The 22,781-nt window shown below is 44.6% G+C and overlaps 1 protein-coding gene across 6 annotated transcripts; it reads right to left on the bottom strand.

Moving 5' to 3' along the window:
• Nucleotides 1–15,937: 15,937 nt before the first annotated feature.
• LOC123062755 (uncharacterized) lies at nucleotides 15,938–21,782 on the bottom strand. 6 transcript variants are annotated; one of them, XM_044486437.1, is made up of 4 exons: nucleotides 21,559–21,782; nucleotides 18,576–21,402; nucleotides 16,890–17,990; nucleotides 15,938–16,533 (listed from the first exon to the last, which is right to left on the bottom strand). In XM_044486437.1, the coding sequence occupies exons 2-4, from the start codon at nucleotides 19,593–19,595 to the stop codon at nucleotides 16,522–16,524; spliced, it is 2,133 nt and encodes a 710-aa protein (XP_044342372.1). In that variant the 5' UTR covers nucleotides 19,596–21,402; nucleotides 21,559–21,782; the 3' UTR covers nucleotides 15,938–16,521. The 6 variants fall into 6 exon arrangements, with proteins under 6 accessions (XP_044342372.1, XP_044342356.1, XP_044342365.1 ...); XM_044486421.1 differs by having other exon boundaries at nucleotides 15,938–17,990; nucleotides 18,576–18,767; nucleotides 18,837–21,402; XM_044486430.1 differs by having other exon boundaries at nucleotides 15,938–17,990; nucleotides 18,576–19,390; nucleotides 19,475–21,402.
• Between the last annotated feature and the right edge of the window lie 999 nt (nucleotides 21,783–22,781).

Genomic DNA, 22,781 nt, shown 5'->3' with positions numbered 1-22,781 from the left:
CTTCTATATATATGCCCACGAGGCTCAAGCAATACATCATCCATTACACCAATCCCTCTCTATCCCATTACAGCCGCAAGGTCCTCGTAGGTGAACTTGCCCCTGCCAATCCTCGACACCCCGAGTGGCGTGGGCGGTGGCTTAAGGCTGCTCATAGTGGGAGTAACATAAGTAATAACAAACATGCCACATAGGCAAAAAAGATGATGTGGTAAGTAATTAATGAAGATGCAAATAGAGTAACATAATATGTTACCATCACATAGCGGTTCCCAATGCAAGATGGCTCTACAAAGTAATAAGTGAAGCTCTATATGTTATCACATCAACGACACTCCCCACTATAAAAGTAATAACATAGAGTAGTAACATGTGCATGTTATTGGTCTAACTTACTCACTACTAGAACTAGCCTAATAAGCTGGAGTAGATGTTGAAGTTCATGTCGGGTGACATGTGTCGGGCCGCCCCAAGCGGGCTGAATATTCTCGTCGATTGCGACCCGTCGGTGTAGTATGTCCTGCGCCTATAGTTGCCACGCCGTGACATTCATTGCTAGTTAACCACACGTACACAAATCAAGAGCAAGCAAGAACAACACCCGAGTAGACATTGCGTTTTACCTTTGTTGGCGGCGGTGTTTGCTTGGAAATGCATGTGATTGTGAGGCTTCCTCCTCATCGACGCCGTGCTCCTTGAAGCCGCAGTGGCATGCCACGATGAGGAGTGCACAAGAAGGCAGAGGAGCATGAAGGCGAGGCCATGGATGGTGGAGGTGGTGGCTGGAGTTGCTCCCTCGGCGCAAAGAGAGTGAGTGGAGGAAGACAAAGATGAGGTGGACAATGAGGTGGCGAGTTTAGTGGTCAAAGCCATGCCACGTCAGCACACAAAAAACCAAAGCAAGGGACTAATTTTTTTGATTTCAACAATTGAGGGATTAGCTTTTACTTGTTTCAGAGTTAATATGGGAATTGATAGTGGTTTTTTGTTCTCGGGCTCAATGGAACCTGAATTTTTCAAACATTAAAAATCAACCTTTTAAGTTTCACAGAAATCAAAAAAATAAATACACAAGTACTTATAGATGTATACAAGATGTGCGCGGATCTTTCATCCCCAAAAAATATATTTTTATGTGTCCTGTAAAAAAATCATGTAATTTTATAGTGAATAATACATGTGCTAGAAATATGTGATTTGTCATTTTTATGTAGCTCGCATAAAAAAGTATTTCATCATGAAACATCGTAGACAAGTAGTATACATCCATATGCACACGTGTATTGTTTTCAGAATTTTTGAAACTTAAAATTTTGAATTTTGAACTATTTAAATAAAGGGCTCCATGGAGCTAGCTCAAGCTCCATTAGTCATTTGCGACCATCTCTAGGCCGTCGAAAACGTTGATATTTCCCCCTTCTTTGATCCATCGCACACGTTTACATTACACTAGTGGATGATGATGATCCGGCGTTTCAGTTCCCTGGAGCGCGCGGTGTGCATGTACCAACACGCATGCATGCATGGACGACCCAGGAGGACTCCGCGTTTGTGTACCCTTAATCTTTGCTTCAGGTGCACGTGCGGGTGGTCGAGTCTTGCGTAAAGTGCATGCTGATGTGTTCGTGAGGTGGTGGAGATTGCACAGCAGTTGCGGCTGAGACTGAGCAGGGCGCGAGTCGTCTCCTGTGTCGGGCAAAGTACGCACACGAGTCTGATCAAGTATGAAACTGGGCAATGCCATTCGGTCATGTTGAACGCGTGCACCGGGGTAGTACATATGATTATTGATCTTGACACTTTGTGGTGACTGGGGCTAAGCCAAGTCTTCTTCCCACGAAAGCCTGATAATAAACCCTCGGTACGGATAAAAGGACTTACGCGGCGAAACGCGTACGGATGAGGATTTACGTGGCGGTGACAGCAGGTCTACATGTTGCCACAATCATCACACGACACTGTTCGTAGGAATTGCACCGAAAGTAGTTGTAGGAAGTGCTGGTAGCTACTACTCCCTCCGTTCCAAAATACTTGTCGTGGTTTTAGATCAAATTTATATTAAAAACACGACAAGTATTTTGGAACAGAGGGAGTACAACTGTTCTGCTCTCGTGTTGGGCACCACGGCCGCGGCTGTCCGTCGAAATGCATGGCAAATCTCGGGCGTTGCAGCGGATTTGGTTCCAACACCAAGTCCATGGGTCAGTCGTCATATGATCGACTTCATGCTCACCCCGTTCTCACATGTTCCATAAACTGAAGCGAGATGAACGCGAACTCGCCAATCCATGCATGCAGCACATGCCACCGCCACCGGGTGTGTCCGTGCTCCCGTCATCCACACGACGTCATCATCGTGTAATTTAGCACCAGCCAGCTTCAGGTCTGTCAGGCTGGTCACCGTGAGGCATCATAAATATTTTTGGTGACATAATAACTAGCTATATATGTATTATATGTGACGAAAAATATATATGTTTAGAAACTACATCTGCTTAAGAATTCAATGATATATTTTTGGTGACATATAACTCATGTTTAGTTAGTCAAATGGATGACTTAGAACTACGTGCACGTGCTCTAAACCGAGACGGAGGGTATTTTGTTGAGATGGCGTATAATTAAATGAGAAAAGCGACGATTTAGTATCATATTATGACACCCTATCATATTAAATGATGTATTAGAGCATCTACAGTCGGACTTAACAAATATGACCTCCTAAATGCCCGCGGATGCGCCCGGCCACTGACCGGGCGTGCCCGTTATTTGTCCGTTCGCGCAGCCACGGTCCTTATTTTCCTCCTCATATGTCCGGTCACTTGCACATGATTGGTGAAAATGAAGAGAGAAGGAAAAGAGTGAATAAAGAAAAAGAAAAGGTGGTCGGGGTGAGGCCACGTCCTACGTGGCGGACTGACCGGGCGCATCTGCGAGCCTTGATATCCTCCCTACATTTGAGATGGATATGAGGGTTCGCTGACAGCCCGGCCGTACAGGAATGGTATGAGAGGTCTTGCTGGGTCACTTTTTTTCTTCTCTCTCTTGTCCGGCCACTGACCGGGCGCGTCTGCGAGCGTATGAGAGGGCTTGAGGCATCCGGCTGTAGATGCTCTTACTATGTATTATGCATAGGAATAAATGAGGTCCATATAATACTAAGATGTGATACTATGCATTATGCCTGGCTCCTGGAAGCGAGGGGACACATATTCACTACAGGAAAAACATTATATGCGGAACACCTAGGGTGCTTGGTGAAGGCCGATATGTACTCGACATAGGATATGTCTAATGTAAGGGCATGTACAATGGTGCTATCTTAGAAGTGTCACGTAGGATAAATGGTGAGTTGGATGACAGAGAACTCATAAAAAAAGGCTTGTCTTCTCTTAGACAAGAAATGATCTCTTAGCACAATATGTTCCATCATGTTTTTAGGAATGCCTAGTTATTAAAGATAAGGCTAAAAGATGATCCATTGTAGATATATTTTTTGTCATCTCTAAATTACATGCAAGACCTTAAATAAAATTATTTTATCAATCATTGTACATGCCCTAATAGTCGGTATCCAACACTCGGCAAACACCTAGCCGGCATAGTAGGTATGTTTTCACGGGTGCTTGGCATAACATGAAGCGGAAACTTTTCGCTATTTCGGTGGAAAAACAAAAACATAGAGGAAACCCAGAAATGAAAAATGACATTTTGCAAAGCGGAAACAAAAGCGGTATCTGTTCCAAGGCTGGCGCCAGCCGCGGCGCTAACTATCGTTGAAAATAGTGCTGTGTGTAGAAGAAAAAGGGCTAGCGCTCGGTGCCTTCTTTTCCGCCGCCGCGGCACCCGACGCCGGGAATAGTTCTGGAATTTACGTTGCAACTGCCGATCGACTTGGAACTTTTTCCTACCGCCTCCCATTGAAGATGCCTTTATTTTCCTTCGACCATGCGGTGTGCATGTGCGGGCACGCTTGCATGGACCCAAGGACTCGCGCGGTTGTGTGCCGTTGCTTTATGCTGGTTATAATGGGAAGTAATTTAAATTAGTGTTATATGCATAACACTAGTTTATAGTTATTATCTTCATAATACAAAGTAATATAATAGTAGTATCATAGATGACTTCATTTATTAGCTCGTAGACTCATCTTGTTTTGGAAAACGCTATGTTACAGTAACATATTATGTTACCACCTCTTATTAATTACTTGCCACATAAGCAGAATTTTCTCGAAGTGCGTTATGTTACTAGCTAAGTTCCTCCCACTATGACTAGCCTCAGGTGCACGCATATACGGTTGGAGTCTTCCGTAAGAGCATCTCTAAATTACACGCATATACAAACTAGCGCCGCGCCGCAAAATCCCCCCTTTTAGCGCGCGCGCAACCAGAATAGCTGCTCCAGCGGGCGCGCGAAAACCGCGCGCGCGGCATACATAGTCCAGCGCGCGGGCCGAAACGCAATCACGCGCCGCTTATTTGCTGCGCCCGCTCCCGCGCGCTGGACTCTCGCGTGCTCGCTCGCACCTCCCACCCCCCTCCAGCCGCGCCGCCGTCGCTGACCGCGCCACCCGGGGACCGTTCCGGCGCTTCCCCGGCCTATCCCCGCCCCGCGCGCGCTTTCTCCGGCCCCCCTCTAGGCCCGCCGCCCCGCGCGCGTGCTGGTCCACCGACGAACAGCGCCCGCGCGCTCGCTGCCGCTCGACGCCCGCTAGATGTTCGACAAAACGCCTAGAAGGTATGTATTGCTCAAAAGCCATGAATTTCGGGCATGTTGATTGTAGTTTTTTATTTATAGCATAGTATTCAACATTATAGATGAGTTCGTCGTATGATTCTTCCGAAGAAGAATTTGATATGGAAGAGGACGAGGATCTTGCAATGATCCTAGCTATGCATATTAATAAAAACCGAAACACGGTGGTTCGGTTATGGGTCGGCAAATTTTTGGAGGGATAGGATCGATGCCCACAACAGATTGATCAGGCATTATTTTGCGGAGAATCCCACATACCCCGAGTCGTATTTTCGTCACCGGTTTAGGATGAGCACCGAGTTGTTCAGGCGCATTGCAGAGAAACTAGCAAGCCATGACCGCTTTTTTCGGCAAAGGAGGAATGCCGCCGGAGAGCTCGGGCATAGCACCTTTCAGAAGGTGACAGCCGCTTTGCGTATGTTGGCATACGGTATACCGGCTGATCTAGTTGATGATCACTTGGCTATGGGTGAGAGCCAATCCATCATGTGTGTCAAGCGCTTTGCTGTCGAAATTGTGCAAGTGTTTGGCGAGGAGTATTTGAGATCTCCCAACGCTGAAGACGTCGCAAGGCTTTTAGCGATGAACAAAGCTCGCGGCTTTCCTGGCATGCTTGGCTTAATAGATTGCATGCATTGGACTTGGAAGAATTGTCCAAAGGCATGGCATGTGCAATTCCACGGCCAAAAAAAGGATTCCACTATAATCCTTGAAGCGGTGGCCGATCAAGAGACTTGGATTTGGCATGCATTCTTTGAAATGCATGAATCTTTGAATGACATCAATGTTGTCAACCGGTCACCACTGATGAGTAAGATTGCAAATGGGGAGTTGCCACCGGTGCAGTTTGTAGCAAATGGCCGTACATACAACTATGGCTATTATCTAGCGGATGACATCTATCCAAAGTGGCAAACCTTTGTCAAGCCGTTGAAAAAGCCAGAAGGTAAGAAAAAACTTGATTCCCACAATGCTCAGGCGGCGGCTAGAAAAGATGTGGAGAGAGCCTTTGGGATTTTGCAAGCCCAATTTGCTATTGTGAGAGGACCGGCTAGATTTTGGGATCAAAAGATGCTTTGGTACATAATGCACGCTTGTGTGATCATGCACAACATGATCATCGAGAATGAGCGTGGCCAAGATGTAGACTACTCTCAGTATGAGCTCTTAGGATATTCCGTGCGAGTGCGACGGAGGGCTGAAAGGGTCGCCCGTTTTGTTGCCTCCCATCATGCCATTCGACGTCCTGCAGCGCATAATGATCTTCAGAAGGATCTCATTGAGGAGTGGTGGGCATGGAATGGACGACAAAGTGCATCATGATTTATGCGTTCGTTATTGTATTGTTGAACTATTTGTTGTGTTTAATTGCACTATTTGTTGTATTGAACGATAAACTGTTTGTTTGAGTTGTAATAAACGAAATTGAACTATTTATTTTTGTTTGTTTTTGATTTTTTGCTTTTGTTTTTGAATGCATAAGTTGTTTGTGCGACTCGCGCGCGCTATATTTTAGCGCGGCTGCTGGAGTCAGCGCTGCGCGCCGCGTCAAACCAGACGATGCGCGCGCGGCATACGTGTTTTTTGCGCGCGGTGCGACCGGCGCCTGTTGGAGATGCTCTAAGCTCCGGTTGTGTTCGTGATGTGCGGGAGGTTCCACGACAGTTGCGGCTGGGACAGACCATGCCACAAGTCGTTTCTTGTGTCAAACAAAGCTAATTGTAGGCATTTCATTGACAAACAGGTAGAATAATTACATGGTTACAGCCATGACAAGTAGGAAATAAAGAGAGAAGCGAGAAGAAAGTAAGAGAAGAATACGAAGCCTGAACACAACATGAATCTTTCAAGGTTTCACCCCGGGTCCTCAAAAACAGTTAATTTCTAAATTTTAGCTCTTGCTAGAGGCCAATACACCATGGCGATCTCCTCGATGCCGCCATCTCTCTAATCGGCAGGGTTTAATTGCGGAAAATATCTATTTCTTTCAAGCCAAATCTCCCAAGAAAACAGCATCAAGAGTGATAGCATCCCCATGTGCCGTTGGCCCTTGCCTATGATGCAACACCAAATCTCCTTGGAAGAACCCAAATGCTTCCAGTGATCACATGAGAGCGAGCTGCAACCTTCCTATAACATCCAGGTTTATAGGACTGATAGATTACTCATATCGAGAAGCAATTCCTTCTTTTCTAGGTATCCATACACAAAAGAATCTCAAAATTAAGCATGTTTGACTTGGAGAAATCTGACGGTGGGACCGACGGGGAAGTTGATCCCAATATGTGTTGGAAATATGCCCTAGAGGCAATAATAAATTAGTTATTATTATATTTCCTTGTTCATGATAATCGTTTATTATCCATGCTAGAATTGTATTGATAGGAAACTCAGATACATGTGTGGATACATAGACAACACTATGTCCCTAGTAAGCCTCTAGTTGACTAGCTCGTTGATCAATAGATAGTTACGGTTTCCTGACAATGGACATTGGATGTCGTTGATAACGGGATCACCTCATTAGGAGAATGATGTGATGGACAAGACCCAATCCTAAGCCTAGCACAAAGATCATGTAGTTCGTATGCTAAAGCTTTTCTAATGTCAAGTATCATTTCCTTAGACCATGAGATTGTGCAACTCCCGGATACCGTAGGAGTGCTTTGGGTGTGCCAAACGTCACAACGTAACTGGGTGGCTATAAAGGTACACTACGGGTATCTCCGAAAGTGTTTGTTGGGTTGGCACGAATCGAGACTGGGATTTGTCACTCCGTGTAAACGAAGAGGTGTCTCTGGGCCCACTCGGTAGGACATCATCACAATGTGCACAATGTGATCAAGGAGTTGATCACGGGATGATGTATTACGGAACGAGTAAAGAGACTTGCCGGTAACGAGATTGAACAAGGTATCGGGATACCGACGATCGAATCTCGGGCAAGTATCATACCGATAGACAAAGGGAATTGTATGCGGGATTGATTGAATCCTTGACATCGTGGTTCATCCGATGAGATCATCGTGGAACATGTGGGAGCCAACATGTGGAGAGTCGTCTCGGTCATGTCTGCATGTCTCCCAAACCCGTAGGGTCTACACACTTAAGGTTCGGTGACGCTAGGGTTATAGAGATATTAGTATGTGGTAACCCGAAAGTTGTTCGGAGTCCCGGATGAGATCCCGAACGTCACGAGGAGTTCCGGAATGGTCCGGAGGTAAAGAATTATATATAGGAAGTGCTATTTCGGCCATCGGGACAAGTTTCGGGGTCACCGGTATTGTACCGGGACCACCGAAAGTGTCCCGGGGGTCCACCGGGTGGGGCCACCTGCCCCGGGGGGCCACATGGGCTGTAGGGGGTGCGCCTTGGCCTACATGGGCCAAGGGCACCAGCCCCTAGAGGCCCATGCGCCAAAGGGACAAGAGGAGGGGAGAGTCCTAAAGGGGGAACGCACCTCCGAGGTGCCTTGGGGAGGATGGACTCCTCCCCCCTTGGCCGCACCCTTCCTTGGAGGAAGGGGCAAGGCTGCGCCCTCCCCCTCTCCCTTGGCCCTATATATAGTGGGGGGAAGGGAGGGCAACCATACCTGAGCCCTGGCGTCTCCCTCTCCCTCCCATGACACATCTCCCTCCTCCCGCAGCGCTTGGCGAAGCCCTGTTGGAATCCCGCTACTTCCACCATGCCGTCGTGCTGCTGGATCTCCATCACCCTCTCCTTTCCCCCTTGCTGGATCAAGAAGGAGGAGACGTCGTTGCTCCGTACGTGTGTTGAACGCGGAGGTGCCGTCCGTTCGGTGCTAGGATCATCGGTGATTTGAATCACGACGAGTACGAGTCCACCAACCCCGTTCTCTTGAACGCTTCCGCGCGCGATCTACAAGGGTATGTAGATCCACTCCTCCCTCGTTGCTAGATGACTCCATAGATTGATCTTGGTGACACGTAGGAAAATTTTGAATTATTGCTACGTTCCCCAACAGTGGCATCATGAGCTAGGTAGATCGTAGTTTCTATGCACGAGTAGAACACAAAGTAGTTGTGGGTGTTGATTTTGTTCAATATGCTTACCGTTACTAGTCCAATCTTGATTCGGCGGTATTGTGGGATGAAGCGGCCCGGACCGACCTTACACGTACTCTTACGTGAGACTGGTTCCACCGACTGACATGCACTAGTTGCATAAGGTGGCTAGCGGGTGTCTGTCTCTCCCACTTTAGTCGGATCGGATTCGATGAAAAGGGTCCTTATGAAGGGTAAATAGCAATTGGCATATCACGTTGTGGTCTTTGCGTAGGTAAGAAACGTTCTTGCTAGAAACCCATAGCAGCCACGTAAAACATGCAAACAACAATTAGAGGACGTCTAACTTGTTTTTGCAGGATATGCTATGTGATGTGATATGGCCAAAGGATGTGATGAATGATATATGTGATGTATGAGATTGATCATGTTTTTGTAATAGGAATCACGACTTGCATGTCTATGAGTATGACAACTGGCAGGAGCCATAGGAGTTGTCTTAATTTATTTATGACCTGCGTGTCAACATAAACGTCATGTAATTACTTTACTTTATTGCTAACCGTTAGCTATAGTAGTAGAAGTAATAGTTGACGAGACAACTTCAGAAGACACGATGATGGAGATCATGATGATGGAGATCATGGTGTCATGCCGGTGACAAGATGATCATGGAGCCCCAAGATGGAGATCAAAGGAGCTATATGATATTGGCCATATCATGTCACTATTATTTGATTGCATGTGATGTTTATCATGTTTATACATCTTATTTGCTTAGAACGACGGTAGTAAATAAGATGATCCCTCATTAAAATTTCAAGAAAGTGTTCCCCCTAACTGTGCACCGTTGCGACAGTTTGTTGTTTCGAAGCACCACGTGATGATCGGGTGTGATAGATTCTAACGTTCACATACAATGGATGTAAGACAGATTTACACACGCGAAACACTTAGGTTGACTTGACGAGCCTAGCATGTGTACAGACATGGCCTCAGAACACAGAAGACCGAAAGGTCGAGCATGAGTCGTATGGTAGATACGATCAGCATGAAGATGTTCACCGATGTTGACTAGTCCGTCTCACATGATGATCGGACACGGCCTAGTTGACTCGGATCATGTAATCACTTAGATGACTAGAGGGATGTCTATCTGAGTGGGAGTTCATAAGATGAACTTAATTATCCTGAACATAGTCAAAAGGTCTTCGCAAATTATGTCGTAGCTCGCGCTTCAGTTCTACTGTTTAGATATGTTCCTAGAGAAAATTTAGTTGAAAGTTGATAGTAGCAATTATGCGGACTAGGTCCGTAAACTGAGGATTGTCCTCATTGCTTCATAGAAGGCTTATGTCCTTAATGCACCGCTCAGTGTGCTGAACCTCGAACGTCGTCTGTGGATGTTGCGAACATCTGACATACACGTTTTGATGACTACATGATAGTTCAGTGCGTAATGCTAAATGGTTTAGAATTGAGGCACCAAAGACGTTTTTGAAACATCGCAGAACATATGAGATGTTTCAAGGACTGAAATTGGGATTTCAGACTCGTGCCCACGTTAAGAGGTATAAGACCTCCGACGATTTTCTTAGCCTGCAAACTAAGGGAGAAAAGCTCAATTGTTGAGCTTGTGCTCAGATTGTCTGAGTACAACAATCATTTGAATCGAGTGGGAGTTGATCTTCCAAATGAGTTAGTGATGTTTCTCCGAATCATTACCACCAAGCTGCTAGAGCTTCGTGATGAACTATGATATATCAGTGACATATATGATGACCCTTGAGATATTCGCGATGTTTGACACCACAAAAGTAGAAATCAAGAAGGAGCATCAATTGTTGATGGTTGGTGAAACCACTAGTTTCAAGAAGGGCAAGGGAACAAAGGGATACTTCATGAAACGACAATTCAGCTGCTGCTCTAGTGAAGAAACCCAAGGTTGAACCCAAACCTGAGACTGAGTGCTTCTGTAATAAGGGGAACAACCACTGGAGCAGAATTACCCTAGATACTTGGTAGATGAGAAGGCTGGCAAAGTCGATAGAAGTATATTGGATATACATTGTGTTAATGTGTACTTTACTAGTACTCCTAGTAGCACCAGGGTATTAGATACCGGTTCGGTTGCTAAGTGTTAGTAACTCGAAATAAAAGCTACGGAATAAACAGAGACTAGCTAAAGGTGAGCTGACGATATGTGTTGGAAGTGTTTCCAATGTTAATATGATCAAGCATCGCTCGCTCCCTCTACCATTGAGATTGGTGTTTGCGTTGAGCATAGATATAATTGGATTATGTCTATCGCAATACGGTTATTAATTTAAGGAGAATAATGGTTACTCTGTTTATTTGAATAATACCTTCAATGGTCTTGCACCTAAAATGAATGGTTCATTGAATCTCGATCGTAGTGATACACATGTTCATGCCAAAAGATAGTAATGATAGTACCACCTACTTGTGGAACTGCCACGTAAGTCATATCGGTATAAAACGCATGAAGAGGCTCCATGTTGATGGATCTTTGGACTCACTCATTTTTGAAAAGTTTGAGACATGCGAACCATGTCTATTGGTGTATATGCATGAAGAAACTCCATGCAAATGGACCGTTTGGACTCACTTGATTTTGAATCACTTGAGACACACAAATCATACCACATGGGCAAGATGACTGAAAGCCTCGTTTTCAGTAAAATGGAACTAGAAAGCAACTTGTTGGAAGTAATACATTTTGATGTGTGCAGTCCGAGTGTTGAGGCATGTAGTGGATGTCGTTATGTTCTTACTTCACAGATGATTTGAGTAGATCTTGAGTATATTTACTTGATGAATCACGAGTCTAAATTATTGAAAGGTTCAAGTAATTTCAGGGTGAAGTTGAAAGATCGTCGTGACAAGAGGATAAAATATCTATGATATGATCATAGAGATGAATATCTGAATTACGAGTTTGGCACAGAATTAAGACATTATGGAAATTGTTTCACAACTAATACAGCCTGGAACACCATAGTGTGATGGTGTGTCCGAACATCATAACTGCACCCTATTGGATATGATGCATACCATGATGTCTCTTATCGAATTACCACAATAGTTTATGGGTTAGGCATTAAAGACAACCACATTCACTTTAAATAGGGCACCACGTAATTCTGATGAGATGACACCGTATGAACTATGGTTTAGAGAAACCTAAGCTGTCATTTCTTAAAAGTTTGGGGCTGCGACGCTTATGTGGAAAAGTTTCAGGCTGATAAGCTCGAACCCAAAGCGGATAAATGCATCTTCATAGGACACCCAAAACAGTTGGGTATACCTCCTGTCTCAGATCTGAAAGCAATAAGGGATTGTTTCTACATTCGGGTCCTTTCTCGAGGAAAAGTTTCTCTCGAAAGAATTGAGTGGGAGGATGATGGAGACTTGATGAGGTTATTGAACCGTCTCTTCAACTAGTGTGTGGCAGGGCACAGGAAGTTGTTCCTGTGGCACCTACACCAATTGAAGTGGAAGCTTATGATAGTGATCATGAAACTTCAGATCAAGTCACTACCAAACCTCGTAGGATGACAAGGATGCGTACTACTTCAGAGTGGTACGTAATCCTGTCTTGGAAGTCATGTTGCTAGACAACAATGAACCTACGAGCCATGGAGAAGCGATGGTGGGCCCGGATTCCGATAAATGGCTCGAGGCCATAAAATCCGAGAGAGGATCCATGTATGGAAACAAAGTGTAGACTTTGACAGAACAGCTCGATGGTCATAAGGCTGTTGAGTGCAGATGGATTTTAGAAGGAAGAAGGACAATGATGGTAAGTATCACCATTAAGAAATCTCGACTTGTCGTTAAGATTTTTTCTGACAAGTTCAAGGAGTTGACTATGATGAGACTTTCTCACTCGTAGCGATGCTAAGAGTCTATTGGAATTATATTAGCGATTACTGCATTATTTATGAAATCTTGCAGATAGGATGTCAAAACATTGTTTCCTCGACGATTTTCTTGAGGAAAGGTTGTATGTGATACAACCGGAAGGTTTTGTCAATCCTGAAAGATGCTAATAAGTATGCAAAGCTCCAGCAATCCTTCTAAGGACTGGAGTAAGCATCTCGGAGTTGGAATGTACGCTTTGATGAGATGATCAAAGATTTTGGGTGTATACAAAGTTTATGAGAAACTTGTATTTCCAAAGAAGTGAGTGGGAGCACTATAGAATTTCTGATAAATATATGTTGTTGACATATTGTTGATTAGAAATGACGTAGAATTTCTGGAAAGAAAATAGGGTTATTTGGAAAGTGTTTTTCAATGGAAAGCCTGGATTAAGCTACTTGAACATTGAGCATCAAGATCTATAAGGATAGATCAAAACGCTTATTGGTACTTTCAAATGAGCACATACCTTGACATGATCTTGAAGGTGTTTAAGATGGTTCAGTCAAAGAAGGAGTTCTTGCCTGAGTTGTAAGGTATGAAGCTCGACCACGGCAGAATAGAGAGAAAGGACGAAGGTCGTCCCCTATGCTTAAGACGTAGGCTCTACATATGCTATGCTGTGTACCGCACCTGAAGTGTGCCTTGCCATAGTCAGTCAAGGGGTACAAGAGTGATCCAAGAATGGTTCACAGGACAGCGGTCAAAGTTATCCTTAGTAACTAGTGGACTAAGGAATTTTCTCGATTATGGAGGTGGTAAAAGAGTTCGTCGTAAAGGGTTACGCCGATGCAAACTTTGACACTAATCCAGATTATTCTGAGTAGTAAACTGGATTCGTATAGTAGAACAGTTATTTCAAATGGCTCCAAATATAGCGTAGTAGTTGCATCTACAAGATGACATAAGAAATTTGCGAAGTACATACGGATCTGAAAGATTCAGACCCGTTGACTATAACATCTCTCACAAGCATAACATGATCAAAACCAGAACTCATCGAGTGTTAATCACATAGTAATGTGAACTGGATTATTGACTCTAGTAAACTCTTTGGGTGTTAGTCACATGGGGATGTGACCTTGAGTGTTAATCACATATCGATGTGAACTGGATTATTGACTCTAGTGCAAGTGGAAGACTGTTGGAAATATGCCCTAGAGGCAATAATAAATTAGTTATTATTATATTTCCTTGTTCATGATAATCGTTTATTATCCATGCTAGAATTGTATTGATAGGAAACTCAGATACATGTGTGGATACATAGACAACACCATGTCCCTAGTAAGCCTCTAGTTGACTAGCTCGTTGATCAATAGATGGTTACGGTTTCCTGACCATGGACATTGGATGTCGTTGATAACGGGATCACCTCATTAGGAGAATGATGTGATGGACAAGACCCAATCCTAAGCCTAGCACAAGATCATGTAGTTCGTATGCTAAAGCTTTTCTAATGTCAAGTATCATTTCCTTAGACCATGAGATTGTGCAACTCCCGGATACCGTAGGAGTGCTTTGGGTGTGCCAAACGTCACAACGTAACTGGGTGGCTATAAAGGTACACTACGGGTATCTCCGAAAGTGTCTGTTGGGTTGGCACGAATCGAGACTGGGATTTGTCACTCCGTGTAAACGGAGAGGTATCTCTGGGCCCACTCGGTAGGACATCATCATAATGTGCACAATGTGATCAAGGAGTTGATCACGGGATGATGTGTTACGGAACGAGTAAAGAGACTTGCCGGTAACGAGATTGAACAAGGTATCGGGATACTGATGATCGAATCTCGGGCAAGTATTGTACCGATAGACAAAGGGAATTGTATGCGGGATTGATTGAATCCTTGACATCGTGGTTCATCCGATGAGATCATCGTGGAACATGTGGGAGCCAACATGGGTATCCAGATCCCGCTGTTGGTTATTGACCGGAGAGTCGTTTCGGTCATGTCTGCATGTCTCCCGAACCCGTAGGGTCTACACACTTAAGGTTCGGTGACGCTAGGGTTATAGAGATATTATTATGCGGTAACCCGAAAGTTGTTCGGAGTCCCGGATGAGATCCCGGACGTCACGAGGAGTTCTGGAATGGTCCGGAGGTAAAGAATTATATATAGGAAGTGCTATTTCGGCCATCGGGACAAGTTTCGGGGTCACCGGTATTGTACCGGGACCACCGGAAGGGTCCCGGGGGTCCACCGGGTGGGGCCACCTGCCCCGGGGGGCCACATGGGCTGTAGGGGGTGCGCCTTGGCCTACATGGGCCAAGGGCACCAGCCCCTAGAGGCCCATGCGCCAAAGGGACAAGAGGAGGGGAGAGTCCTAAAGGGGGAGGCACCTCCGAGGTGCCTTGGGGAGGATGGACTCCTCCCCCCCTTGGCCGCACCCTTCCTTGGAGGAAGGGGCAAGGCTGCGCCCTCCCCCTCTCCCTTGGCCCTATATATAGTGGGGGGAAGGGAAGGCAACCATACCTGAGCCCTGACGCCTCCCTCTCCCTCCCATGACACATCTCCCTCCTCCCGCAGCGCTTGGCGAAGCCCTGTTGGAATCCCGCTACTTTCACCATGCCGTCGTGCTGCTGGATCTCCATCACCCTCTCCTTTCTCCCTTGCTGGATCAAGAAGTAGGAGACGTCGCTGCTCCGTACGTGTGTTGAACGCGGAGGTGCCGTCCGTTCGGCGCTAGGATCATCGGTGATTTGAATCACGACGAGTACGACTCCATCAACCCCGTTCTCTTGAACGCTTCCGTGCGCGATCTACAAGGGTATGTAGATCCACTCCTCCCTCGTTGCTAGATGACTCCATAGATTGATCTTGGTGACACGTAGGAAAATTTTGAATTATTGCTACGTTCCCCAACAGTATGGACGAGTGAGCACAAAATGCGAAGAGAAGACTAGTGTTGGTGTGTGGGGCTAGTCTAGATTCCGAGTGATAGCCAGTCATGGTGGCCTTATACTCGGTAGCCAGTACGATGTCGTTACAAAATTGTAAGAATGATATCAGTGCCGACCTTCGTGGTTACACAAGTGTGTATGGGTCAGTGGCGCAAACATGTGGGACGTGTGTGGCCAGAGTGACACACATAGAAGTGTGCTATGGGGGAACATTCCTGCCGGATAAAAGATTCTTTTTTGATGCTCGTTCGTAAGAAAACTCAAAGTTATGTGTGTTTGACTTGAAGCAATTTTTTTTTGCGATTCAAACAAGAGCTTCATCATTAACTAGTAACATGATTACAATCTTGTCTAGTACACCGAAGGATGCTATCCGGCACCTGGTGTATCTAGGCACACTCCGGATTTGATTCAGAAGCAAATTTGGCAACTTTGTGAGCTGCTATATTTGCCTCCCTCTTAACATGGTAAATATCAAAACCACTACATCCTTCTACCAGCTCTTGTATTTCATTGATAATCGACAAGATGCTAGCTCTATGATGTTTTTTGGATCTCCAAAAGGACACAAGCTCCTGAGAATCAGTCTCCATTGTTCCTTGCCGAATATTGAGAATCTTCATCATCTTAGCTCCATCTCTACAAGCTAAAGCTTCTGCTATTAAAACATCAGGGACTGAATCATACCATTTACTGCTCGCCGCTACTACAGTGCCATCAGCGTCTCTGATTATTACCCCTGAAGCTCCTTTTTCATCCTTTGAATTGAAGGCTGCGTCTACATTAATTTTATAGTAGCCTTCTTGTGGACGTTGCCAGTATGTCTTGGTCTTAGTTTTGGTTCCTTCTCCTTGTGGTTTTGCATTCAACATCAGATCTGATGCCATGTCATGCGCCCACCTGCAAGCTTGAGTTAGATTAGTTGAGGAATCTCCATGAATTCTATTATTTCATGATGTCCACACTGACCACATGCCACACAAAATATATCCCGCCTTTTCCGTTGCACATACTTCATCATCTAGAATGTCTTGGGCCCAAGTTAGGTGATGTAGTTTGGGAAGCTTAATGCCACAAAGTTTTTTAAACAAATTCCAGAAAACTCGGGCATAAGAACATTCTATCAAAGCATGGAAGATAGTATCTTCATTTGCACCACATTCAACACAGTTACTTAATTTTTCGATGTGTCTTTTTTTCGATATAGCCTTTACAGGCATGAAGCCTTTAATAACACGCCACCAGAAAGTTTTTACCTTGGGGGGAATTGACAAGTTCCAAAGTTTCTTCCATAACTTATTCTCTTCAATAGTTGAACTTTGTGCAACTCCTTGATGATGTTGACTTTCAGCCCTGAACTGCTTTGCTAAAGCTCTGTAGGCTGATTTTACAGTGTAGATGCCATGTCTTTCTTCACCCCAAGCCCATAGGTCTTGGTCTAACCTTCCCAAAGGAATCTTAAGGATTTCATTTACCTCCATAGGAGATAGATTACTATTCAATTTTTGAATGTTCCAACTTTTTCCATCATCATTAATGAGCTCTGAAACTTTCTCCACAGTTACTTCTTCGCTCTTAAATATTGGCTTGCCTCCTGGAATCCTTGGTATCCACCGATCCTTCCATATGTTGGTTGATAGACCATCACCTATTCTTTTGATTAATCCTAGCTGTAGTACTGTTCTACCCTTCAAAATTGCTTGCCAAACATGCGAGCTGCCTTTTTTCTTTTTGGCATTCAGGAAATCTGTACCATGATAGTATTTCCCAGCCATTACACGTGAACATAGTGATTCTGGTTTTGTTATCAATCTCCATCCTTGTTTCCCCAACATGGCTAAATTGAATAATTGGAGATTTCTAAACCCCATGCCTCCTGCTCCTTTTGGTTGGGCAATTTCATCCCATTTCTTCCAATGCAATTTCTGCTTATCTCCATCTCCTCCCCACCAAAATCTCGACATTGATGTTGTTAACTTCTTGCAAGTTGTTTTTGAGAGATTAAAACAACTCATTGAGTACAGTGGCACTGCTTGCATGACCACTTTAATAAACACCTCTCGTCCAGCTGAACTTAACCTCTTTTCTAATCCAGTTCCCGCCATGTTGCTTACTCTTGTGCATAGCTTCTCAAAAGCTCCTGTCGTACTTCTTCGTAGGGCCGTAGGGAGGCCAAGGTACTTCTCTTCAAGCGCTTCTCTTCTGATGTCTAAAGCATGCATTACTTCTTCTTTCATTTGATCCGTGCTATTTGAGCTGAAGAAAATAGCAGATTTAGATTTATTCACCAATTGTCCCGAGCCTTTATTATAGATGTTCAGAATTTCCTGAATTCTCTCTGCTGCTTGCTTTGTTGCCTGAGTAAAGATAATACAATCATCAGCAAATAGAAGGTGGGAAATCCATGGAGTGTGGATACCCACCTTAATGCCTTTAGACAAGTATTGAGGACCCTTGAAATTTAATAAGCAAGAAAGTCCTTCGGCGCATATGAGAAATAGGTAAGGAGATATGGGATCCCCTTGCCTCAAACCTCTTGTTGGTTTAAAGGACTTTGTCAAGTGCCCATTTATTTTCACGGAAAAACTGACTGTTTCCACACATCTCATTACTAAATTCACGAACGCCGAGTGGAAGCCCAACTTTAACATGATTTTTCGAAGATATTGCCATTCGACACGGTCGTAGGCTTTAGCCATATCTAATTTTATGGCACTTGCCCCTATTTTCCCTTTCTTCTTTCTAAGGTAATGAATGCATTCATAGGCAGTTAAAACATTATCAGTAATTAATCGCCCTGAAATGAAAGCACTCTGCTCTAGAGAAATAATCTCATCCATCACCAATTTTAGTCTATTAGCTAGCACTTTAGAGCATATTTTGTAAAGGACGTTACAAAGTGATATAGGTCTGTACTGAGACAAGTCTTGGGGGTGATTTACCTTTGGAATCAGAACAAGAATGGTTTTATTGACCTCTTCTGGTAATTCACCGTCATTCAGAAATTTTAGAACAGCCGCACAAATGCTAGGCTTCAATATATCCCAGTGATTTTGGTAGAACCCAGCTGTGAATCCGTCAAGACCGGGAGATTTATTTGGCTTCATCATAAATAATGCCTGCTCAACCTCATCCTGCAAGAATGGCCTGCAAAGCATGTCATTCAATTCATTTGAAACCTTTGTAGGTACATAGTTTATTACCTCTTCCGTTGAGAGGTTGTCCTGGGCACTGAACAATTTTATGAAGAACTGATTTGTTTCTTCCTCCATCTCCTTCTGATTATAACATATTGTTCCATCTAACCGCTGCAAGAATTTGATCCTGTTTTGTCTAGCCCTCTCCTTACATCTTGAGTGAAAAAATGATGTATTCCTGTCCCCTTCAAAAAGCCAACCTACTCTTGATTGTTGTCGCATCATAATCTCTTCCCTCGCTAGCAGTTCTGAGATTTGACCCATTAAACTTCTTTCTACTAACGACGGCCCTGTCTGCCAGCTCCTTCTTCTTACTTCCTCTAGTTGACTTCTCAGTTGTGCTAACTGGCCTCTAACTGATCCAAAAGTCTGAAAGCTCCATCTTTGAAGTGATTCCTTCATGAATGAAAGGGATTTCATTAAATCTTGCAGGCCTTCTCCTTTACACCACCAAGATTTCTTTATTATGTCATAATAGCACGGCTCTCTCCTCCACATGTCTTCATACCGGAACATTTTCTTTGCTTTCACCTTTTCGCCTTGCTGTTGTTGGTCAATATCTATTAGCAATGCACAATGATCAGATTCTGTGGTTTGCAAATGTAACACTTTTATAACCCCATATTTCTGCAAAAATTTCTCACCAGCCAGCCGAACTTTGATGTTCTTTCCTCCTTCTTGTCTATTGTCCCATGTATATGGGAGCCCTGTATAGCCTAAATCTGAGAGGCCACACATTTGGACTACCTCTCTAAATCCAGACATTCTCCATTCCCCTCTCTCCTTATAGCCAAAATGCTCCTCTTCTTCTAATACTTCATTAAAGTCTCCCGCACATAGCCAGGGTAAATCACTTGCACATCTTAGAAATTGAAGCAAATACCATGATTCTTTCCTTTTTTGACTTCGTGGTTGGCCATAAAAGCCTGTAAATCTCCATTCTTCTCCCAAGTTCTCCTGAAGACAGTGACATCTATGTGAGAATTATTTTTGGTTTGTTCCCTCACTATAATACCCTTTTTCCACATGAGAACTAGTCCTCCACTTAACCCTTCACTACTTATCGCATTATCAAACCCCAATTTAAATCTCAGATTCTTTGCTCTTTCTTCAGACATCTTTGTCTCCGAGAGGAAGGCAAATTCTGGGCTATGCTGCTCCACCAGAAGGCGGAGCTCCTGAACTGCCTCGGGCTGCCCACACCCGCGGCAGTTCAAGCATAAGGTTTTCATTGTGACCGGCGGGGCTGCTCCACATAAGCAGCCTCCGCCGATAGTGCATTTGATAAGGAGAGTTCCATCTTTTGTTTTTTGGCGCCCTCTGCATCCCTTTGTTCCAGCTCCATAAGGTTTGATGGGCCGGACTCTCTAGGTAATTCATCTATTCCTCGAACAGGGACTGTCACTAAGTTTCCTTCATTCTCCAACATCCAATTTTTTTCTGCCACAGTGCCTGATTGTTGTTGACGGTTATTACTGTTTTTCAGTGGCTTCCTCTTCCTTCATGTTACACTTATATCCTGAGCTTGACTTGTAAAAAGAGTCATGCAAGTGTTGCTATTTTGGACACCTCCACCCTTACCTATGCCCATTTTCTCCGAAGGGCTCGACACTTCTCCTGGGATACATTTTTCCTTCTCAAAGGTCTGACTATTAGATTGCTCCGTGGATTTTCCTTTAGAACTGGAATGAGAATCACTTCGGTATGAAGATCCACTCCAATCTGAAGTTGCCGCTGCTTGTGCAAAGGATTGAATTCTCCTCCTCCTCTCTTCTGGGGCTCTTATTGAATTATCATATTCCCATTTACCTTCTGCATCTCTTCCTGAAGGGTTTTGACATTCTAATTCAGAATGCCCCATAATGCCACATGAGAAGCAGAAGAAAGGCAACTTCTCATATTGTAGATCGTAGTATTCATCACCTTCTGAAGTTTCAATTGTGATATACCTCTTCAATGGTTTCTCAATTGGGATTTCCACTCTTGCTCTAAGATATTTACCTGCAGCATCGCCAAATTCGTCAACATCTAATTTATCAACTTTGCCTGCAAGACCCGCTACCTTCCATCCTTTCTTTTTGTTCATCCACTTAAAAAGTATGTTTATGATCCTGACCCAAATATGCATTGACTCAAAACGCACATCTAAGGGTCTAAGATTCTTCTCAAACTCTTTCAAGAGCACTGCATGGCGCCCTACAAGCCATGGGGTTCCATCTAGTGCCCTCTCTTTGTCTGCCTCCGTCATGAAATCCACAATGAATACGTTATCCCCCACCATTCTTGCTCTTAGCCCTTTTGGATTTCCCGAAGCTGGTTTCATAGCTCCCATGATAGTCTGCAATTGAAGAGTGCTTGGAGATAAGACTTTACCGATAACAGAGAAGACTTTTGGTTCATCTTCATCTTCCTCATCATCTGACATTATCAGCTTCTCATCCTCTCCAGCTGCCAGGTTCAACTTTCTGAATTTTGCTGTCACTTCTTCATCTGCATTCTTCCCTTTTTCTGCACCCAGACCTCTTATAGATGACTCTGATTTCCACATCAGCTTGCCTCTGCTGGCCATCTTCTACAACTCAAAAATCGCAGTCAATGTCAGATCCTGCTACCAATCCCCACCAAGAAAGGCCAACCAAGAGCAGGCAGATCCACAAGCGGGTTCCCCTTTTTTGCCCCGAATCAGCTGATTCTTGCTAGAAATTTTAGACAGGAAAGCAAATCCTACCTTGGTAGGAAACAGAGGTAGGAAGCAGGATGCGATTTGGGTCTCTGGAGACCCTGCGCAAATAGAATCCGCCCCTGGAGAGGAAGGAGGTTACTCCCCAGGTGGAAGGAACGCCGGACGCCGGCGGCGGGAGCTCGCCGACGGTGAGATTTGGTGGATTTCGCTGGAAGTCTCTCGACGCCTCTCCGACTTGAAGCAATTTTAAGAATAGATTTTTTTGCCAGCGTCGCCGTCTCATTAGCAGATTCGTGCACCAAATTCTATCAAGAAGGAACGACTGAAGGAAAAACTTGTACCCTGCGGGGCCCATGCGGACTACAAAATGCATCGAAAATTCGACCGTTGCAGCCCAGTGTGTTGGATGTGGTAAGCCGAGCTGGTCGAGTAGTTACGGTACTCGATGAACTTCCATCAAATTGTGCATGGGATGTCCTGATCAAGATGAATGCTGGAGCACAATAGCAGTCACCATATGAATATAAAATCCTTCACAACTTAATCGGATATATTATGTTGAACGTCCTTGATCCAATTGTGTTTGTGCAGCACATCGACTACTGATCTATTATGGAGTGCTTGGACAAATTGGGCATCGCCTGACATACCGAGCAGGGCAGCAATCAATATGAATTTTAGCAGGGCAGCAACGATTGCGGATAATGACGATAGTTGCCGAGGCAAAGAACTCGCGGTCCGGGCAATTTCAAGGCAGCCCGGGGCCGATCTGAGGTGCGCCAAAAGAGCCAGAGTCGTCGTAGGCGCAGAGTTCACGCGAAGCGGCTAACAGGTCTTGAATGCCAAGCGCCCCCATCTCCAGGCAATCACACCGTCTTCCAGTTTACTTTGCACTTGTTGCCGGTCAGGTTCTCATCAGGAACCAAAGAAAGCGCCACCTGACCTTCTCGGTTTCCTTGATAAAGCCCTTTGGGGGTTTTAAAACGGCGATGGCGATGTTGGGCATGGCAGAAAGCGCGGACTTGACCAGTGAAAATTGTCACTGTTACTTCTGCATTGGCATAACTGTTGCTAACGTACATAAAGAGACCAGTTACAGATTAGGTGACCGAATTCTGATTTTGGTCAGTCACATTTTTTTCTGCATTGGCATGTCTGCTAGCTAGGCTCCACTCTCGTATGTATGTGCTGCCGGTCGGCTGACTGGTATATTGCTACCTAGTGTATGCATGCTCATTGTTCAATCCCACTTCGCCGAGCCCTCGCAC

Source organism: Triticum aestivum, chromosome 1A, assembly GCF_018294505.1.
Source record: "Triticum aestivum cultivar Chinese Spring chromosome 1A, IWGSC CS RefSeq v2.1, whole genome shotgun sequence".
Lineage (NCBI taxonomy): Eukaryota > Viridiplantae > Streptophyta > Magnoliopsida > Poales > Poaceae > Triticum > Triticum aestivum.
Note: the sequence above shows the minus strand (reverse complement) of the source record. Positions and strands in the feature narration are given on the sequence as shown.